The 23351-nt window shown below is 41.3% G+C and overlaps 2 protein-coding genes across 3 annotated transcripts in view; both read left to right on the forward strand.

Annotated features, from left to right (window-relative positions):
- The window catches only part of RASGEF1B (RasGEF domain family member 1B), a 525540-nt gene that overhangs the window by 78459 nt on the left and 423730 nt on the right, over positions 1 to 23351 (forward strand). For both annotated transcript variants that reach the window (XM_081095426.1, XM_081095427.1), the window contains exon 2: positions 17872 to 17919. In XM_081095426.1, the coding sequence (XP_080951552.1) occupies positions 17872 to 17919 (48 nt within the window). The remainder of the gene's footprint in view (positions 1 to 17871; positions 17920 to 23351) is intronic.
- Positions 1 to 23351, forward strand: part of LOC308522222 (succinate dehydrogenase [ubiquinone] iron-sulfur subunit, mitochondrial-like) — a 409251-nt gene that overhangs the window by 78412 nt on the left and 307488 nt on the right. Inside the window, exon 2 of the mRNA XM_081095482.1 lies at positions 17872 to 17919. The gene's annotated coding sequence lies outside the window, so the exon portion shown is untranslated. The remainder of the gene's footprint in view (positions 1 to 17871; positions 17920 to 23351) is intronic.

The following is a 23351-nucleotide window of genomic DNA, read 5'->3' on the forward strand; positions in this document are numbered from 1 at the left end:
ATTTCACCAAACTTCCATTTCTAGTATTACATAGTTCTGGAAGAACATCTTGTCCTTCTCTCCCCAGGCTGCATGAGGTTCAGGTTTATCTTTGGCTCTTGATGACTATGTGTTTTGTTACTTCAGCACACTGTGTGGAGTGTTCTTTTATTTTTGGAAGTGTTGCTCCAATAATTGTTTTAGTTGAGAAGAAGTAAGTTCTTATCTTAAAGTGCTCTTTAAGCTAGGTGGATCTGGGAACATTTTGCAGTGTCAAGAAAGTATCTATTTCTAAAAAAGACAAGAAAATTCCCTTTTAGTGTTTGTGTCAGAAAGCCAAATTGTCTGGAGAGAAATAATCCTCCTTGTGAACAGGCAGAAAAATGAATAAATGATTGTCTATTTTTATATTGAAATGTAGTTATTTCCATTGAAACCTGATTCTTAGGGATTAATTATGCAGTTGTGTTTCCCAAAGTCTATTTGAATGATACATGGCAATGATATAATAAATTTCTACCTTCTTATTCAAACACTTTAAGTTTTTCTTTTAAAAATCATTGATGTTCAGTGACTTAAGTAAAGATGAATAGATTCAGCTTTCCATTTTTATGTTCACTTGCTACAAGATATGTATTGGAAGTGTATTAGGGCTTACCAGTTACAATGATCTTGGTTTTTATTTCTTTTATTGTTGAAAAAATGTAATGAAGATTTTATATGCTCATATAAGATTATATTGATGATGATGTTTGACCAGAGCAAGCTATTCTGTGTAGAGACTATGGAGCCCCAGGTTACCAGGAGTTCACATCCAGTTAGCATGGCTACTAGTAGCCCTGGTGGACAGTCAGCTTGCTGAATATCCTACTTGATCATAATAATAACTAACGTCTGCATACAGTTTTAAAACATACAAACTATTTACATGCATACATTATTTGATCTAGTCTGCAGGCTTATGAGGAAATTATTATGTGTGAAATAGAAAGACATGGAAGAGGAGAATTAGGCAGTGACACCTTCCATATACATTTTTATTTAAACTTCATATGCAAGCACACAACCATTTTTTTTGTTCAATTTCATAAGCATTTAATGGAGCACCTAATATGTGTCAAAAATAGTTTAGAAGAGAGCTATATTTATGTGGCACCACAGTTAAATCCATGGATATAGACGGTATCTCCCAGGAAGACCATACAGAGAAAAAATGAGTGGTAGTGGTGGCGGTGGGGGAGGGGTGGGGAGGTTCACATAAAGATATCTCCAAATAGCATGATTGACAAGGCAGGAGAAGAAACAGCAGAGAGTAGAGGTAGAAGCCAAGGAAGAGATTCAGGAAAATGGGAGTGTTAGCAACGTCTGGAGCTGCAGAATGCTGCCATTCAGATAAGACTGCAATTTGGCATTTAGGAAGATTGCTATGAGTGGGATGTAGAGTAGGGAGGCAGTGTGGGTGCTGAGGACAGAGGGTAGCAGGTAATCTCCTCCCCGTTTCATCTAGAGCTGACTCTGCACAAAGGAGTCTGATTTAAGTCAGTTTGAATAGTCTGTTAGCGGCTCTTGGAAAAGGTTTGTGGGGGAAGGAGAGAGAATTCAGCTCTTGGCTTAAATGAAGGTTCTGGATTATTTATGGATTTAATTTATCCCTGTGATCCATGTCCCCAGTTGACATAGGCTATCAAGAGTTAGTTGCATTCTTTTCTTTTTGAAAAAGTAGGAAGAATATTTCATCATAACTGAGTTGCACTAATAGAGATGTTAATAAAACTGGGCTGAGCTCGGACCGGGAGGCTGAATAAGCAAGTGGAGAGTGAATGTTCCTCTGGGTGCACTCTGTGCACTGGCATAATTCGTGGGACTGAGATATAGTATTTAATCCAAAGAACCCACAGGGTTTTCGTAAGTGCAGTTTAATTTAAAGTCTATGCAAATACATGTAGTACATAAATACAATTTTCTGGGAATTTTAAGCCTTCCTGTGACTTAGATAAAACTTTAAAAGAAAATCTTTGATAAATTTGATAACAGCCTCATTTAAATGAGCTTACCTTCCATGGAAATCAACATGAAGACTGAAATGCCCCCCCCCTCTCACACCTCAGCCTTTCTTTGAGGGTAAGAGAGAAGGCCTGTAGCATAATCACCATCTGGAGCTTAGAGAGCTTCTTTGCTTTGCAGTGAGGAAACTGAGCACAGACATCACTGTCCAAGGTGCCTGTTTCATGCCACAGCTAGGAGAGAAACTGAGTTTAGGGTATTTGCTATGGGGCAAAACCCACATTACTAACTAATGCTAGCAGTAGAAAAACAACATGAGTAAAATCCCACCAACTCTTCTAATTCCTCTCTAGATCTCTTTAGTCCTACTAGAGTTTTCTTTCTATAAATGAATGTGAATGCCATTGCTTCCATGTAAAAGTCTTCACTGGCTTCCCAGTATCTATGGTGTGAAGTCCAGACTCTTGAATAATAACCAGAGCTCTGCCTATTTCTTTGTTCGTATGTATTCAGCCCTTACTCCTCAAGCTTCATTTTTCAGACAGACTTGCCCACATGCAGTCCCAGACTTGTGTACTCACACCTTTTCACTCTTTCTTGCTGGCGCCACCTCCTTACCCCCTAACCACCACCCCCCTTACTTCTCCCAAGGCTTTAATAACGTCAGTTTATCTTCCAAATTCAGCCTAAGCATAACCACCTCCCAGAAGTCTTCCCACACCTCCCTTTTGGCTCTTGTTCTAGGACATTGCATATTCTGGGATAATATCTGCCATATGGATTGTCAGTCATTTGTTTACAAGTTTGACTATTTGACTAGGAGACCCTTGAGTTCAGAGAAACTTACTCAAGTTTACATCCTGAGTGCACAGGCCTGGCATGTGTAGATGCTCAGTAAATGCTTATGGAATTGAACTGAACAACAACAACAACAACAACAACAAATCCAGATAGTTATGAGCCCCTAATAGAGAATTTAGGTGAGATTATCCATGAGTCCTTATGAGTTTGAACCTGCCCTCTTTGTCTATCTCTTCCTTGGTTCTCCATAACCTAATGGAGAAATTGTTGGACATGCTGTTCCCCAGGGTCATTATATGCATTTATTCCTCCCATTGTGCCCTTATCCGTGGCATTATCCCGGCTTGGCAAGCACACCCTCCTTGCTTATGTAGAAGTTATTGACCACCTATATATATGACATTGTTGTGGGCTCCTATCTTTACCTGTCTAACTAGGATTCCACCATTCTAGACCCCCTCATACTTGCATCTTCTTCTAACCAACAGTCAGAGCTGTGTAATTGTCCAAGTTCATTAAAAGTAAATAACTCCCAGAGAGGATCATGTAAAGATGTCCCCAAATTGCAGTGATTTATAGATAATATAATAGCAATTAAAATCTGTTTTCCCCCAAAATAAGTATTAAATGAATGAATAAATAATGTCCCCTTGAAAAGGCCATCACTCCCATTAAAAGCCAACTGCAGTAACATTTCAGGGTTTCAACCCTGCTTCTTTCCTGCCAGGAGGTGTCATGTCATTTACTGAAAGAAAATAACACAAGACAAACACTTTCTTAATAAATGCAGTTTGTTAAAGTCCTGTTAAAACATATGGGTCAAGGGGAAGTCAAAACAATCGGAGGATCATTGGAGAAAAAACCTTTAGGTCTGGAACCTGGGAGACCTCTGGGGCAGAGGCAGTGGAAGAAACTTCATGTTCTGAAGGGAAAGAGCCCCCGTCCCCCTTATTCCTTCTCACCTGCTTACCCCCACCAGAAACAACCACAATTCCTAGGAGTTCAATAGTCACATTCTGTCCAAATGCTAAAAGCAGTGACAATTCAACTCAGCACAGAAGCTTGTGTGCAAACTAACTGAGACATCATATAAAAAGTTAGATCAGAGATGATTCTGTGGTCATATTTTTGTGTGCTTGTGTGTTTGTTTTAAAGGTATCTGAAAGTGTATTTTGAGAGGCTATCCCTCTCAGATCTCAAAGCACAAAAAGCTACAATAGCTAAAATATTTTAGTACACCTCTACAGATTGAAAAATCTATCATTCCTCTGTTGTTTTCCTTATTGTGTATGTTTCTTATTATACTGCACATGTAAAAAAGATGCCTGTAACCAATATCCTCTTGCTCTCGGTCTTCATGGGGGCGAGTAGTGGAAAAGCCTTAACTGTGCTGTCCCTTCCTAGGGACAGCAGGGAAAGAAACTGGATTACCCTCAAAGGAAAGGCATTTGGAAGTATTTCCAAAAACCATGGCCCTTTCACATAAAAAAATCAATTATATGATTCCAGAGGTAACATAAAACATGGCAAAGGGCAGTTTTTGCCCCCTATAAATATTGTTGAGATGACTAGTTAGTAATTTGGTGAGAAATTCAATCCAAGCCATCTAGTAAAATAAATATGCCAAATGGAAAATACAAAATTTGAACTACAGTCCAGCATGAAGTAAATAACCTTAAAATATATTAAACTTTAGTGGAGGTATACTTTGCATGCTTGAGGTTGAGACAGGGTTTAATGATGACTTCATGGCACATGGAGATTTGTAGTAATGGTACTGACTGTCCAGCACTGTGTCCCCAACAGCATCTGGCACGTAGTGGGTTCAGTAACTACTTGTAGATGTGGGGATACATGGACGGCTGGATGAATGTGTAGACCCTTCAGTCTGGTAGGCAAGGAGAGGTGTCTGTGTGCATGTGCATGTGCATGTCCTGGCTCTCTTTGAACCTGGAGAAAGCAGATGAAAAGACCTTTTGGGACCATCAGCCACCACTTCTGACACCACAGGGCTGTGCTATTCTTCATATTTTCTGAGAAGAAGGTACAGAGGAGGAGGAGATTTCGGAACTGAAAGATAAAATACAAAAGTTCTTTTAAGGATGTAGGATGAGGAGTACACGTGTTTGTCGGGTGTGTGTGTGTATGTGTGTGTGAATTTCTAAATGTTCTTTGAGTAATTTTAATCCTCTTCCTTTGTTTGTGGTGGCAAAGAAAATAGTTGCCTCTCTTGCTGATGGGGAAAAATGGATTTACTTGAAATATAGTATTAGAGGAGGGCTCTATGGATACCCTAAACTGCCAGAAAGATGAACAAGTGGATCCTAGAGCAAATTAAGCCTTAAACATCCCTACTATGTGCCTTCAGAGAGCTATAGAGTACTCTAACACATTACCCTTACCTCAAAGTTTATCATGCAAAAATATCTGGCCTTTCTTAGTGTTTTCCTTGTGGCACTGTGTTTTCAGAGAATGCTCAGTATTAGACTTCTGCACATTAATAGCCTTAGAGACATACAGATCCAGAATACATTATCGTCATTTGTCTTGGCCTTGTTCGTGTGCTGAGTTCATCATTGTTTTATTTTCAGCATAGCTCCTTCTTCCCCTCTTACTGTAGTGTTATTAATAGTAATAGGAGCTTCCCGGCTTCAGTCAGCGGCATGCCTGAGAGGAATGTTCAAAAGAGATAGGAGGGATTCATCTCCCAAGTAATTTGTATGCCAGGGAGCACCACTCCTTAGAAACCGTGTTCTTTGCAGCTGATGCGGTCCATAACAGGGCTGGCACGGAGAGGTGAATGAACCCGGCAACCAGGGCAGACAGGGAGAACCTGGAGCTTAGGACTAAAGCTCTCCTCCCCCTACCCCAGGGCTAGACAGGTGCTAAGGGTGGGCCAGGTAGAGGCACCAGCTGGCAGTAGGAAGAAAGAACAAGCAGGTAGGCAGACCCCAGCACCTAAGTGCTCACGGGGCTGTTCCGGAAGAGGATCTGAACATAGAGAGCAAGGTATATAGGAGATGATTAAGTGTCATGGTTAAGAAGAGCAGCTTTTGGAAATAACCCATGTTCATCGACAGGTGAATGTGTAAGCAAAATGTGGTATATACATTCAATAGAATATTATTCAGCCTTTAAAAGGAGTGAAATCTTGTGTATGCTACAACATTAATGAACCTTGAGGAAGTTATAAGCAAAATGTACAAAAAACCAAAATACTGTATGATTCTACTTATCTGAGTTTCCTAGATTAGTCAAATTCATAAAGACAGAAAGAATGATGGTTGCCAGGGACTGTGGGAAGTGGGAGTGGGCATTGTTTAATGCATATATGTAGAGTTTAAGTTTTGCAAGATGAGAAAGTTCTGGAGATTGGTAACGCAGCACTGTGAATGCACTTAACAGCACCAAACTGTACACTTAAAAATGGGTACTCCGGTCTTGGCCAGGTAGTTAGGCTAGTTGGAGCATTATCCCGTACACCAGTGGTTCTCAACCTTCCTAATGCCGCGACCCTTTAATAGAGTTCCTCATGTTGTGGTGACCCCCAATTTCATTGTTACAAATTGAACATAATTAAGGCATAATGATTAATCACAAAAACAATATGTAATTATATATGTGTTTTCCGATGATCTTAGGCGACCCCTGTGAAAGGGTCATTCAACCCCCAAAGGGGTCGAGACCCACAGGTTGAGAACCGCTGCCGTACACCAAAAGGTTGTGGGTTTGATTTCAAGTCAGGGCACATACCTAGGCTGCAGGTTCGATCCTGGTCAGGGAAGCAACCAATCAATATTTCTCTCACATCGATGTTTCTCTTTCTCCCCTTCCACTCTATCTAAAATCAATAAAAAAAAAAAAAACACCCATATCTTCGGGCAAGTATTACAAAAATTAGGTACTATGTTAAATTTTATGTTATGTGTATTTTGCTGCAATTGAAAAATTTAAAAATTAGAGATAGTCTAAAAGAAAAAGAGAAAAACAGCTCTGAAGACAGGCTATCTGAGTTCAGATTCTGGCAGACACTGATTTGGGACAAACCAGGTAAGTTCTCTGGACTTTGGTTCCTTTCTATTATGGGAGTGACAATAATGGTACCTCTACTATAGGATTGTAGTGAGGATTAAAGGAGATACTATATGTAAAGCCCCTGGCACTTAGAAGAACACAATAGTGTTAGGTTTCACCACTGTCATCAGGAGAATATGCAGCATTTAAAGCAGGGGTCCTCAAACTTTTTAAACAGGGGGCCAGTTCACTGTCCCTCAGACCGTTGGAGGGCCGGACTATAGTTTAAAAAAAACTATGAACAAATTCCTATGCTTACTGCACATATCTTATTTTGAAGTAAAAAAAAAAACCAAAACGGGAACAAATACAATATTTGTATTTGCATGTGGCCTGCGGGCCGTAGTTTGAGGACCCCTGATTTAAAGTGTATAAGCAGGTAATTTGCTTTAGGATGCCGGTGAGTACTTTAAGGCCAGATACCATTCATACTGTGGGACAAGACCTCAGTCCTTTGTGAGGTCTGTAAAGAGCAAGGTGTGGCCTTCCAGAAGATGTCCAGCAGGAATTGATGCTGACCCACTGCTGCTCCCAGATTAGAACGTCCAGACATCTCCCCTACAGGTAGACCCAAGGTGGGTAGGGAATAAAACTGGAGAAGGGGGATCTAGAGGGGCCTGACAGCAGCTCAGTAGCCCAGTCACATGTGCAGATACCTCTCCAGATACTGCTGGAGAGTCCGGTACTTACCCTTTCCATCAGTCAGGAGCTGGTGGCCTGCCTTATGAAAGAATTACAATTCAGAGCACTATAGGCCTTTTGAATTAAAATGCCTTCCTGATTTCTTCCAAACATGACCAGATTGCAAAACAAGCACAGGTCAGGGGAGTATCCTCTTTCACTGCTGTGCAGTCTTGACTGCACTGCTATTACCCGACAGATCATGAGGTGGCAGACACTCCTGTTTCTGGAACCTTTCCACTTCAGCCATTTCTTCTTGTGTTGTCCTGGAAAGCAAGCCCAGACAAGCACATGACGTGGGAGGCTTTCTTAATGTCACATCAGCTCAGAGGTGTCCCTTGTTCCAGCCTCTGAACATGGGGTGACACTTCAGGGTACAGCCTGCTAAGAGAGCAGGCAAGCACTCCCAGGAGTTATCGGGTTGCTAACCATTCAATTACCCTGAAGCTCTAATTAAGGGAACTCATATTGGAGCCCATACTTAAGAGGTCTTCTTGTCAGCTTCATCCTGGGGTTTACATAGACTTTTTGATGATGGTAGAGCAAATGGAAAGATTTCCTCATTCTGCTGAAAGGAGCAGAGGAATTGGCTGCCCTTTCTGATGAGGGCAGGCTCACTGGTGGGAAAAATGGGTGGTATTTGCTGGGAGAGGTCACTCACATTCTCTTTTGGTTTCCATTAAAGTCCTGCATGCGATGCATTCGATCACAACTGTGGGCTTAGGTGGCAGAGCGCTCATTTTCGTAAATAGGCCTGGAAACATAATCACACTCACCCTTTGCTATTTTCAGAGTTGGAGTAACTTTTCAGAAAGCACTCTTAATTAATACTGACTTATAATAGCTAAGGCCAGATTTCCAAGGCAGCTTGGTATAATTTAATTATAGAAGAAAATCGTGAATTTTTAAAATAAAGTTTTCTCCTGCCTCTTTTTTTGTATGTATATGTATGTGGGGTTGGAGGGGTAGCTTGTTAGGTGGGCTATTTTTATGCAGAAGTCTTGAAGCCTGCAATAAAATACCATGCAGGCATTTCCCAAGTTAGACACACCGGATTTGTGAAATCTTCTTGCATTTGTGGTGCCAGTGACATAAGAACCCTCCCCTACCTGCCTCACTGCAAAGCCACTCTGCTCTCCTCCCCCTCTTGCCATTTGCTGCCTCCAGAGAACAGTCGTGGGGGGTCCTTGGCTACAGAGGCCAGCCCAAGTCTGACTTCGGGGAATTTCTGATCAGCCACCTCTTTTCCATAACTTCCTTTCTTTCCCTTGAAGCAATTATTCATGCAACACAGTTGCTGTGTATTCTCTGATTTTCATTACTCTGGACTCTGCTCATTCTTCCTTGGGCAAATTTTCTCATATACGTGCTATAGGGTTTAAGTCACTGGGCTTTGAATCAGGACTGTTTAAGTCTTGGTTCTCTCACTTATCTACCAGCAGTATGACTTTGGGCAAATTATTTTGCTTTCTATATCTCAGTCTTCCCATCGATAAACCTGAGATAATACAATTATATTTATCTCATAACCAGGTTGTGAGGATCATGTAAAACTTTGTCGGGTGGTATGGTGGGAACCTATTGTAAGTGCTTAAAAATGTGAGTTGTTGATGTTGTTTATTATTTTTATTTTAGTTTATTATTTTAAAAATATTTTTAAAATATATTTTATTGATTTTTTACAGAGAGGAAGGGAGAGAGATAGAGAGTTAGAAACATTGATGAGAGAGAAACACCGATCAGCTGCCTCCTGCACATCTCCCACTAGGGATGTGCCCGCAACCCAGGTACATGCCCTTGGCCAGAATCGAACCTGGGACCTCTCAGTCCTAAGGCCGATGCTCTATCCAGCCGTGGGCAAACTATGGCCCGTGGGCCGGATCCGGCCTGTTTGAAATGAATAAAACTAAAAAAAAAAAGACCGTACCCTTTTATGTAATGATGTTTACTTTGAATTTATATTAGTTCACACAAACACTCCATCCATGCTTTTGTTCCGGCCCTCCGGTCCAGTTTAAGAACCCATTGTGGCCCTCGAGTCAAAAAGTTTGCCCACCCCTGCTCTATCCACTGAGCCAAACCGGTTTTGGCTAAAAATATTTTTATTGATTTTTTATTTTAGAGAGAGGGAAGGGAGAAGGAGAGAGAGAAAAACATTGGTGTGAGACTGGAACATGGATCTGCTGCCCCCTGCACACCCCTTATTAGGGATTGAGTCTGTAACCCGGGCATGTGCCCTGAACTGGGAATTGAACCAGCAACCTTTTGGTGCATGGGATGATGCTCAACCAACTGAGCCATACTGGCCAGAACTTAGTTTCTTCTTTATTTTTATCTCATACCCTGCCTTTCCTTCCTTTCTTTTTTTTTTTTTAAATATTTTATTGATTTTAGATAGGAAGAGAGAGGGAGAGAGAAATGGAAACATCAATGATGAGAATCATTGACTGGCTGCCTCCTGCATGCCCCCTTTTGGGGATTGAGCCCACAACCCAGGCATGTGCGCTTGGCCGGAATCGAACCTGGGACCCTTCAGGCCGCAGACTGACACTTTATTCATTGAGCCAAACCAGCTAGGGCTTTCCTTTCTTTTTCTAATTTGTACGGATATGTTTGAGAAAAACAGGTTGTTTATTTTTCTTTTTCCTTTTGATTATCTCCCCACCATTTCTGTGTTTTTCAAGCTGGGACATAGGTGACAATAGGCAACAGTCAGTCCAGTAAGAGCTGGCCTGGGTACAGTGTGCCCTGCCACAGAGAGCTGCTTAACAACTTACTTTGTTCTCCTGCTATTCTTCATTACTTAGTGGTCCTAAGTGACCTATTTATAGCTGCTAAAGAGCGGAGTAATACAGGGGATGCACTTGAATTAAGAAAAGCAAAACTGCCGGAACTGGTTTGGCTCAGTGGATAGAGCGTCGGCCTGCGGACTGAAGGGTCCCAGGTTCGATTCCGGTCAAGGGCATGTACCAGGGTTGCGGGCACATCCCCAGTGGGAGATGTGCAGGAGGCAGCTGATCGATGTTTCTTTCTCATCAAGGTTTCTAACTCTCTATCTCTCTCCCTTCCTCTCTGTAAAAAATCAATAAAATATATTTAAAAAGAAAAAAAAATAAAAATAAAAAAAAATAAAAAAGAAAAGCAAAACCATCTGCTTGGGAGGGGAGGGGTGGGACATCAGACATAACAAGACCTCTTCAGAATTCCAGAATTTCTACCTAGTTGCCATCCTCTTCAAATTCAAACTGCTTTTTGATTCATACTATTGTTCAAGACACATGGAAAAAAGCAAAAATTTTTTCTTAGTTGATTTTATTATTTTTCTGCTCTGTATAATTGTTAGTATTGTAAAATATCCTGTTTTCTTGAAATTGCATAGCATTTCAGTCATATCAGAGGTTAAAATTATTTCTGTGGGGGAAAAAAGCTCTAAGTCCTTAACACCTAATTAATGAAATACATTTTTAGAAGGCCACAGTTTGTAAGTGGGAGACCAAATGTATAGCATGATATGTAAGATGCAGGTGACCTTTGACTAGGCCCAACCTCCATTCTGCCTAGATAAGACATTTATCAGGAGAGATCTAATAACTCATTGAATGTCAAATGCAAATGGTATTTCTCTAGAATTGGATTGACTACTGCATTAGAGAAATAGAACCATAACATATATATGAGGAGATTTATTATAGGATTGGCCCATGAGGTCATGGAAGCTGAGAAGTCCTGCTATCTGCTGTCTGCAAGCTTGAGGGCTAGGGACAGTCGGTGATATAATTCAGCCTGAGTCTGAAGGCCTGAGAAATGGGAGACTGCTGGCATTAGTTTGGAGTCCAAAGATCTGAGAACCAAGAGCTCCAATGTTGAGGGCAGGAAATGATGGACATCCCAACTCAAGAAGTAAGAGAAATCATTTTCCCTTCTTTCCCCTTTTGGTTTCATTGGGAGCCCCTAAGAAAGGATTGGGTAATGCCCATCCACAATGTGGAGGTTGAATCTCTTTACTCAGTCTACGGATTCAAATGCTAATCTCCTCTGGAAACACCCTCACAGACACACCCAGAAATAATGTTTTACCAGCTATCTGGGCATCCCCTTAGCCCAGTCAAGTTAACACATAAAATGAATCACCACAGCTTTTTAAGCCCCTTTATAATGTAACTGTTGTCCTTTAGGTCATATTTGGTATCATGACTTTGAGAGAAGTACAAAGGCTACATCCATGGATATTTATGGCACTTAAAGTTGTATTGAAGCCCAACTGAATTTCTAAAAATGTAAATACAGAATTTGTGCGCTTATGTGTTTAAATTAGGGAGGTTAAATAACTTACAGATCTGCTTTTGGACTATCTTGAGTAATTTGCCAACATTCAGCCCGTTTCCCTGGCTCACCCATGCATATCAGCATAACCAATGGACATAAGACACTGCGGGGTAGGGGATGCCAGGGGATTGTCAAGGATGGGGGGGGGGGGGGGGAAAGGAGACATATGTAATACTTTTTGTAATACTTTAAGCAATAAAAAAAAGAATTTTAACACCAGTCATTTAAAAGGAAAAGGGAAATGAGGTTCATTATGTGGATTCTTCAACAAGAAAGAGAGAGAATTAGTATCTGTTTTTGTATTTTCCTACTTCTCAGCCCACGTTACCATTGTCTCTGGCAGGCAAGTGGTCCTCAAATTGTAATTTATCTACATATATAGCATGTCCCAAAAATGTGTCCACACACTTTGAATAATTATAAAGGCAGTATTTATTAAAATCCCTATTATTTTAAAAATTGAGCTATCAACTGCTAAAGTGTATATACATTTTTTGGGGACACCAAAAAATATATTTGAATTCCATGGAAAAAACAGGTATTAACATGCACATTCCTGGCAGCCCCTCTCGACCTCCCAACTTAGAATTTTTTGGGTTGGAGGTTTGGTAAATTGCTTGGCTAACAGCCCCCTAAATGATCTTCATGCACTCTAAAGTTTGAGAACGACTAATCCAGACAATCTTCCTTGGGACATGTGTGATTGACAATGAGTGTGGTGGTAATTGCCCCTTTTATTCAGGAGTTGGTCTTGCTGAACCTTCATATTATAGATCCTTCACTTCTTTGAGGTAGATTCATTGGGCTCTATATATTAGTTTGCTAGGGCCACAAAAATAAAATGCCACAAACTGGTGGCTTAAACAACATAAATTGATTTTCTCACAGTTCTGCCGGCTGGAAGTCCAAGAGCACAGTGTCACAGGGTTGGTTTCTGGTGAGGTCTCTGTCCTTGTTTTGCAGATGGCTGTCCTCTCTATCTTCACGTGGCTTTTCCTTCATGTGTGTGTGTGTTGTTTGTGTCTTAATCTCCTTTTTTTATAAAGACACTAGTCATATTGGGTTAGGGCCCATCAATACAACTTCATTTTTAACTATTTACCTCTTTAAAGGCCCTATCTTTCTATCTCCAAATACAGTCACCTTCTAATGCACTGGTAATTAAGACTTTAACACATGAATTGTGTGTGTGTGTGTAAACAATTCAGCCCATAACAGTCTAAATGGATCTCAAAACACTATGAATAAGTGAAAGACGAACACTTCAGATTTCTGACAAAGCTCCTTTACCCATCCCAGCTTCTGTCCAACAGAGGGAAGCCTCCTCTTGATCGGTATCTCGGTCTCTCTCCTCTAAGGCAACGGGAATGAAGCAGGGACAATGATAACTTGCTTTTTCATTGACTCCGTTCCTCCTAAGCTCCATATCTATAAATATAGGAGAGTCTAATGACTGTTGGCTCAACTGCTTTAAATGATTATGAGCAGTGAGTGGTTCTTGAAAGGAATGTGAGAAGCCAAAACTCTTTTCATAATGAATATTAAGGTGTTCTTTGCATTTATGTATGTATGTATGTATTTATTTTTACTGGATGACATCTGCACTGATTGTGCAAGAGCAATGGTGGTGAAAACTGTTGGTGTTTCAGCGTGAATTGAGGCAGTAGCACCAAGGTGTACTAGTAGTCCTTATAATTTTACCACTGTGCATTTGCATTGCAGAAAAAAAAATGCCAGTTTCACTTAAAAGTGCCCTTGATGAAATGGCAAAAATTATTGTTTACTAAATCTTAACCCCTGAACACACAACTTTTTAGGATTCTATTTGCCAAAATGGGAAGTATGCACAAAGCACTTCTGTACATAAATGTTCAGTAGCTGTTTGGAAGAAAAGCACTTCTGTGATTGAATTATCAACCAAACTAGCCTCTTTTTTTCATGAAACACCATTTTAACTTCAAAGAACAAGTGATAGATGAAATATGATTATTCACACTTATGTAGCTGGCAGACATGTTTGCAAAAATGAATGAAGTGAGTCTATTGCTTCAAGGAAAGCAACTGACAGTATTTGTTGCTAATAATAGAATTCAAGCTTTCAAGTAAAATTAGAATTTTGGAAAACTTGTATCTGTTACTATGAGCTTGATAGCTTACAAGCTGTTGAAGGTTTTTTTTGGTGAGGTTGGTGATTAATAGATGTGCCTTTAAAATATGATATAGCCAAAACCGGTTTGGCTCAGTGGATAGAGCGTCAGCCTGCGGACTGAAAGGTCCCAGGTTCGATTCCGGTCAAGGGCATGTACCTGGGTTGCAGGCATATCCCCAGTAGGAGATGTGCAGGAGGCAGCTGATCGATGTTTCTCTCTCATCGATGTTTCTGGCTCTCTATCTCTCTCCCTTCCTCTCTGTAAAAAATCAATAAAATATATTAAAAAATATGATATAGCTATGGCTGGGTAGCTCAGTTGGTTAGAGCATCATCCCAATACTCCAAAGTTGGGGGTTCAATCCCCAGACAGGACACATAAAAGAATCAAGAAATAAATGCATAATTAAGTGGATAAACAAATCAATGTTTCTCCCTTCTTCTTCTCTCTCTAAAATCAATAAATAAAAATTAAAAAATATTATTTAATTAAATGTGTCAATATTTGGAAAACCACCATAATCTACTAATATCCAATTGGCCAGTGCAGAATATTATAAAATCATGCATGAGTAAAAGATCCATTCAAAGTGAAAGGTAGACCAACAAATTTTTATCTACTAGAGTATAAGAAGTTCATTTAGGAAACTACCAATTGTAAGGTTTTGGTATATTATCAGAGAAAAATATTCAAAATTATCCAAAAGGATTATTACAAATACTCTACTTTTCCAACTACATATCTGAATGAAGCTGAATTTTCCTCGTTTACTTTAACCAAAAGCATATCATAGCAAAATAGGTTTAATGCAAAAGCAGATATGAGGATCTAGCTATCTTCCATTTAAACTAAACATTGGAGTTGCAAATACAGAGTGTCCCCCTAAAATGTATACACACTTTGTATAATTATTAATTATTAATTCCACTGGGTTGAATCTAAAAAGAAAAAAATATCAATTGAGCTATCAAAAAGTATGTGTATACATATTTTGGAACTCCTTACATTTGAAAAAATGGCATCTTCTCAGTAATATTTTTCTGTTTAGGAATATACATAAAATATACAGAAATATGTTATTTAATGTTTTTACATTAAATATGTTTTACATTAAATATGTTATTTAATGTAATGGTTTTATTATTGCTATTTTAAAGTGAATACATGCATATTTAAAAATTTTTCTCAGTTCTAAAGATATTCAAAGTCACTAATCATCAGCGAAGTCAAATTAAAATGACAATGAAGTATCACCTCACACCTGTCAGAATGGCTATTATCAAGAAACAACAAACAAGTGTTGGTGAGGATATGGAGAAAAGGGAACCTTTGTGCACTGTTAGTGGGAATGCAGACTGTTACAGCCACTGTGGAAAACATTATGGAGTTATCTGAAAAAAATTATAAATTCAACGGCCTTATGATTCAGTGATTCCATTTCTCAGAATTCATCCAAAGAAACCCGAAACACTAATTCAAAAGAGTATGTGTACTCCTATATTCATTGCAGCATTATTTATAACTAGAGGTCCGGTGCATAAAATTCGTGCATGGGGCGGGGGAGTCCCCTCAGCCCAGCCTGCACCCTCTCCAATTTGGGACCCCTCGGGGGATGTCTGACTGCCAGTTTAGGCCCGATCTCGGCAGTCGGATATCCCTCTCACAATCCAGGACTGCTGGCTCCTAACTGCTCACCTGCCTGCCGGCCTGATCACCCCCAACTGACCCCCCCCCCCCCCCCCGCCAGCCTGGTTGCCCCTAACTTCCCCCCGCCCCCCGTGCCGGCCTGGTTACCCCCAACTGTCCCCCTCCACTGGCCTGGTTGCCCCTGACTCCCCCCACCCCCCGCTGGCCTGGGCGCCCCCAAATGCCCCCTGCCAGCCTGGTTGCTCCCAACTTCCCCCTCCTGCTGGCCTGGTCACCCCCAAATGCCCCCCCTGCTGGCCTGGTTGCCCCAACTGCCCTCCCCACCAGCCTGGTTGCCCCATGCAGCCTACTACTCAGTCGTTTGGTTGTCCCTCACTAAGCCCCCTGCCAGCCTGGTCGCACCACGCAGCCTGCTGTTTGGTCGTTACTGTTATGTTATGGTGTCCTGGACAATTTGCATATTCCTCTATTATTAGTATAGATAGCAAGGCCTTGTAAGTAGCCCAAATGACCATCAGTAGATGAGTGGATAAGAAAACTATTCATACAAGGGAATATTACTCGGCAATAAAACAGAACAAAATATTACTATTTGCAACAGCATGGATGGACCTAGATGGTTTTATGCTAAGTGAAATAAGTCAGTCATAGAAAGACAAGTGCCATGTGATTTTACTTATATGTGGAATCTAAAGAACGATATGCATGAACAAACAAAACAGGAATAGACTCTTAGAAACCGAGAACAGACTGATGGTTGCCAGAGGGGAAGGGTTTTGGGGACTGGGTGAACAGGTGAAGGGGTTGAGAAGCATAGATTGGTAGTAACAAAATAGTCATGAGGGTGTAAAGCACTGCATAGGAAATATAGTCAGTAGTACTGTAATAACTATGTATGGTGCCAGTTGGGTACTGGAAATATCAGGGGAAATACTTTGTAAAGTATATCATTGTCTAGCCAGTATGTTGTACACTTGAAACTAATATAATATTGAATGTAAACTGTAATAGAAAAAATATTTAACATTTTTGAAAAATGAAAAAAAATCTCAGTTCTAATTCTTAATAGTGAGTATCAGTGGATATAACCCACATAAACAAAAGCTCTTTGGGGACCAATAATTTCTAAGAGTACAAGGGAATCGTGGGACTGAACAATTTGAGGGTTCCTGACTTAGGGAGACATTTTTCTAGCTACAAATAGTAGTTGGATGAGTTAACTTTGATTCATGCTACACTTAAAGTGAGTTATATTCCCTCTCTGAATGCCAAACTTGGTAAGCTTGATTTTTCCTTATTTCTTGTTGGGAGAAAAGTTATAATGGTAGTAGAGGCCTGGTGCATGAAATTCGTGAATGGGTAGGGTCCCTAGGCCTGGCTGGCGAACAGGGCTGATCTGTGGGGCAACTGATGGGATGATTGGAGGGGGCAGCTTCTGTATTGAGTGTCTTTCCCCTGGTGGTCAGTGCACATCCTAGCAACTGGTTGTTCCACTAGTCATTCCAGCGTTTGGTCGATTTGCATATTAGGCTTTTATTATATAGGATTCTATACCAAATTCTTTTCATGCATAGATTAATGCCTGTTTCATATTTCCTAATTCCATATAAGATTAGATAATCATGAATAAAACTGGGAAATAAAAAACCCTCTATAAGAACTAATGTTTTTGAGAGATTTGTTTTAATCTAATGAAAATATATTTAAATGAGCAAGATTAAAATCCTCCCTATAGAAAGACACTTGGGAATCTTGTCAAACATGCTCTTTCATTCTGTTCCTATTTTCTCATTTTCCAACTTATAGAGCATTTGTTTCTTTCCTTCTTTCTTCCTTACCTCTTCTTTTATTTATTACCTCCTTTTTTCCCTTTGCCTTATTATAGCTGGAAGTATTTCCTTATATTTGCAGTTTTTGGTTTCTGCCAGTGTCCTCTAAGAAGATGCTGAGTTGGTAAATATGAGCACGGCATTGACAAAGTGTAGGTGCATCTTTGCACTCTCAGCTCCTGGACTTAAACAGTCTCTCATTCAGTATGTAAAATTCAGCACTAGAGTCCTTGCTGAGATTCTATTCTTAGATTTCTAGAGGCTGTGAAGGAAGATTAGGGGAAGGGATTTCTAACTTTAAACTAATATCTTCCAGATGAAATGGCATCAAAATAAGTTATACTGTGTTCTTCACAGATTTCTTTCTCTTTTTCCTCTAGTCCAAGAGTCACTCCCAAGTTGGCCTGAAATCAAGCACAAAGCAAAAGGTATGATTTCCCCTCCTTCATTGTTCCTTTAAAAAGTAATTATTTTGATGGGTCCCTTTATTTTTTTCCGGAAGAGAGTGACTTGCTTTGGAAGGCAAGGATACACCCAGAATCAAGGTATTTGGGAGTCTTCATTTGCTTTGCTTCCATAATAGTAAATCTGAAATTGGAGAGCGATCCTTAAAATGAAATGGAATGAGAGATGTTCTGCAAACGCAGTGACTAAGAATTGCCCATGACTTACAGGCAGTTCTGAAAGCAAGGTCATGAAGATGCTCTTCCAGTTTCAGCTCTTTATTTTCTAAGCCCTCCACAGTGAAGGCATTCATTCCTAGCTCAGGTCACATTTTTTACTGAACTGTATGCTCTCAGCATTACCTCTGGAGAATGACCCTCATCTGTGGCCTGTGGTGAATTGGCTGAAACATGAGCTTTGTGAGTCAGAAAGAGTTGATTTCAGTTCCTGGTTCTGTCACTTTACTAGCTATGTATTAAGAGAATGATCACACCTACTAGAATAGTTTTTTTTTCCTTAGTATAATTTATTTTAGAAATAAAATGAGATAATAATAACACTTACGGGGGAGAAACTAAGATGGCGGCATAGATAAACACCGGGAAATAGTCGCCTCACACAACAATTGATAAATATCCCAAAGGACGGAGCAAACATCGTCCAGAACAACAGGAAGGCTGGCTGAGTGTAATTTCTACAACTAGAAGGAAAGAAAAGCACGCTGAGAGCCAGAGGAGCTGCAGAGGTGAAGTGCAGAGGTATGGCGACTTGCGCGCGCACGTGCGCGTGCGGAAAGGGGGTGGCACCTGAGGACGCGGCTGTCTTTTTGAATCACAAGCTCCTGACTGCTCTGAACTCCAGTTCTGGGAAGTCTCTGGGGACCCAGGACTCATACGGGGAGAGGCTGCTCTGTCAGGCGACAGCAGGCGAACTTGAGGGCGGATTTCCCTCAGAGGTGCTTGCAGCTGTTACCGGGACACTGAGACGCGCGACTCCGGGCGCGGAGAATCAGCCATAGCTTCTTTCTCTGCCCTTTTGACTCCCTGAGACCCCGCCCCACCCAGGCTGCAGCAGAGGCTTTTGCATGTGAATGTACCTAACTACAGCCCAGCCAAGCAGACCCGGAACTTCCAAGAGAAGGCCCAAGGCCCCGCAGCGGCTTGCATTGCTTCACAGCTGAACCTCTCCGTGGCTCCGGCTGTGTGGCCTCAGGCAGGGGCTGAATTAGCACCTCCTTAGATCCAGGAGCCACTGTACCCAGTGGTCAGAGGGGGACCATTCTCCCACTTCAGACACAGCTGCTTCCCACAGCCAATTGGCCTGGAGGTCCATTCCTCCCAGTGATCCTACAACAACCAAGGCACCAAGAGTGCACCAAGAGTGTCCACCCCAGGTAACTGGGGAGGCTGAGCCACTGGGCCCTACAGGACACCTGGCGCGCAGGGCCACTCTATCAACACAGGGAAGCAGCCAAAATGCGGAGACAAAGAAACAGGTCACAAATGGCAGAAACGGAGGAGGGCAGACGACTGGATATAGAGTTCAAGGCCACGTTTATAAGGTTTGTCAAGAATTTTATGGAAACCGCTGATAAATTTAATGAATCCCTCAAGGAGTATAGTGAGACCATGGAGGACATGAAAAAGGACCAACTAGAAATTAAGCATACACTGACTGAAATAAAGAATACTTTACAGAGATCCAACAGCAGACAAGAGGATCCCAAGAATCAAGTCAAAGATTTGAAATACAAAGAAACAAAAAATACCCAACCGAAAAAGAAAAAAGAAAAGAGATTAAAAAAATATGAAGATAGTGTAAGGAACCTCTGGGACAACTTCAAGCGTACCAACATCAGAATTATAGGGGTACCAGAAGGAGAGAGAGGGCAAGATATTGAAAACCTTTTTGAAGAAATAATGACAGAAAACTTCCCCCACCTGGTGAAAGAAATGGACTTACAAGTCCAGGAAGAGCAGAGAACCCCAAACAAAAGGAATCCAAAGAGGACCACACCAAGACACATCATAATTAAAATGCCAAGAGCAAAAGATAAAGAGAGAATCTTAAAAGCAGCAAGAGAAAGACAGTCAGTTACCTACAAGGGAGTACCCATCCGACTGTCAGCTGATTTCTCAACAGAAACCATGCAGGCCAGAAGAGAGTGGCAAGAAATATTCAAAGAGATGAATAGCAAGAACCTGAAACCAAGATTACTTTATCCAGCAAAGCTATCATTCAGAATGGAAGGTCAGATAAAGAGCTTCACGGATAAGAAGAAGCTAAAGGAGTTCATCACCACCAAATCAGCATTATATGAAATGCTGAAAGGTATTCTTTAAGAAGAGGAAGAAGAAAAAGGAACTCTTACCATTTGCCACAGCATGGATGGAACTGGAGAGCGGATAAATACCACAGGATCTCACTCATTTGTGGAATATAATGAACAACATAAACTGATGAACAAGGACTGATCCAGAGACGGAGAGGCATTGATTGGACTGTCGGGCCTTGGAGGGAAGGTAGGGAGGGTGGGGGCAAGGGGGAAAGATCAACCAAAGGACTTATATGCAAGCATATAGGCCTAAGCAATGGACATGGACAACGGGGGGGTGAGGGGATGAGCGGGGGGGGGGGGGGGGGTAGAGGGTACACATATGTAATATCTTAATCAATAAAAAAATATAAAAAAAAGAAATAATAAAAAATAATAATAATAATAACACTTACATCTTAGTGCCTAGCACAAAATAGGTACATAATAATTTTTAATGTCTATAATATCTCATTGATACTTTAGGTATACAAAACAATAGAAATTTGAAATTCCAAAATCTTAATCTTCAGACTAGAGGCCCAGTGCACAGATTCGTGCACCAGTGGGGTTCCTTGGCCTTGTCTGTGCCCTCTCACAATCCAAGACCCAGGATTGGGAGATGGCAGAGAGCCAGTTTCAGCCCGATCCATATAGGCCAGGCCAAGGGACCCCACTGGTGCCCAAATCCATGCACTGGGCCAGTTTCGGCCCCATCCCTGCAGGCCAGGTTGAGGGACTCCACTGGTGCACGAATCCATGCACTGGACCAGTTTCAGCCCAATCCCTGCAGGCCAGGCCGAGTGACTCCACTGGTGCATGAATCCGTGCACTGGGCCTCTAGTATGCATATAAGGTCTTTGGTTAATCTCTTCCCGCCCTCCCCTTTAACCCCTCCCCTCTGAGATTCATTAGTCTTCCATGTTTCCATACCTGTGGGTTGAGCATCTGCCCCCTGGTGGTCATTGTGGGTCATAGCTACTGGCTGGTCAGCAAGTTGGCCAGTCGCTTAGGCTTTTATATATATAGATACACACACACACACACACATGCACACACACGTTTGTTGACTTATTTATTAACTTAACTAGAGGCCCAATACACAAAATTCGTGCAAGAGGTTTGGCCCTCACAGCTCCTCACAGCCTCAGCTGGCCCTCACAGCCCCGGTTTAGTCCAGAAGGTCATCCGGATGGTCGTCCAGAAGGTCATTGAGACAGTTGTTTTGTTGTTTGGTCTAATTAGCATATTAGCTCTTTATTATATAGGATTTTCTCCATTATTCCTAGTATATGGTTTCTAACCAATGCATAAGTACTCCATTTCAACAGGGGTACTTATCTCCTTGGAAGTTCATTTCATTTGGATCACTGAAATTGTAAAATATTTTAAATATATGTATTTACATTGGATACCCTGTGATTTCTAGCCACTGTTCCTGTTCCTTCCCTTGTAACTACCTAGAATTAGTATGTCACATTCTCTCTCATGGCAGCCTTTCCTAGGTTGGAAGAGAAATAGCTTCTACCACGAAAATTCTTCTATTTTGCCCATTATTAATATCATAGTTCTTTTAATTATTCCTCATAAGATGTATTTCTTAGACTCTCATGAAAAAGATCACTTGTCTTTGGATCTTTTTCCATTTGCCACTATCATTCTCAAACATCCATGAAACATTTTCATTTTCATCTCTAAGGAAGTGCACACTGGGGAATTCTCACATGACCAGTGAGGCAGATATAATTGGACAGAGGGGCCTTTCACCACCCATCAGTCGTCTGCTTAAGTACTATGCCTGTGTAGGAAGCTGAACTTGCTTCTGTGAAATTATTCTATTAGAGGCAATTCTCAGAAGGATCTATCTCCCTTACTTGGACTAGTAAACTGAATGGTGATGATCTAAGAAATAGGAGAAAGATCAGCCCTTACCAGTCTTATACACTGCAACTGTCTCTCAATTCATGTTAAGTAAATTTTAAGCTATAAAGTTTAAAAGTTCATACTGCTATGAAATGATCAACATTCACAGAGGTTAAGTACTACATAGTAACCACACATTAAAAATTACAATAATATGTATTAATCTACCAAAATGCCTTGACAGGGTCAAGTATTTTTAATGTTCTTTCCATAGTCCATATTAGAGTGCTAACTTATTATTTCTTCCAATTTTATTGAGAAATAATTGGCATACATCACTGTGTAAGTTTAAAGGCGTACTGCATAATAGTTTGATTTACATTTATTATGAAACTAGGGGCCCAGTGCACAAAATTCGTGCACCGTGAGGGGGGGGGGTGTCCCTCAGCCCACCCTGCCCCCTCTCATAGTCCGGGAGCCCTCAGGGGATGTCCCACTGATGGCTTAGGCCTGCTCCCTGTCAGTAGGCCTCCGTCTGCAGGAGGCAACCTGCAGGGGAAGGCACCGCCTCCATCACTCTGCTGCTGCTGCCACTGCTGGCTGCCACAGCCGCCAAGGTGTTTTCATCAACTTGGACTCCAGTCCCTTCACGAAAAAATGACAACTTTCTTTAGGCATTTTCAAGGATTTATCTCTTTCATAGGATATGACATTTCTTTCTTCCTTTCTTTCTGTTTTTTTTTAATCCTCACCTGAGGATATTTTCCCATTGATTTTTAGAGAGCATGGAAGAGAGAGGGAAAGACAAGAGAGAAACATCAATATGAGAGGGACACTGCAATTGGCTGCCTCCTGCATGATCCCTGACCTGGGCCCTGGCCAGGGAGGAGCCTGCAACCTAGGTACATGCCCTTGATCAGAATTGAACCCGGACCCTGTGGTGTGCAGGCCAAGGCTCTATCCACTGAGCCAAACTGGCTAGGGCAGGATATGACATTTCTTAGCTCCTCCAGCAGCAGACCTTCGTTTTTTCCTCCAGGAGTGAGGTGGGAAAACCCTAGATCACCTTTTTACATTCTTATTAGGCAAGTTACCGAGAAATCTGCGAGTAGCGTATGGGGAGCTTAGCCAGTGAGTGGTCAGAAAAGGTGTTTCCTCTGCAGCTCACGCCTAGAGGCGGGACTGCTGGTGAGGGCCTGCTCTCAGCTGCAAGCAGGCTCTCTCCCTCTCCCTCTCCTT

This window comes from Myotis nattereri, assembly GCF_964212035.1.
Source record: "Myotis nattereri genome assembly, chromosome: 1".
Taxonomy (NCBI): domain Eukaryota; kingdom Metazoa; phylum Chordata; class Mammalia; order Chiroptera; family Vespertilionidae; genus Myotis; species Myotis nattereri.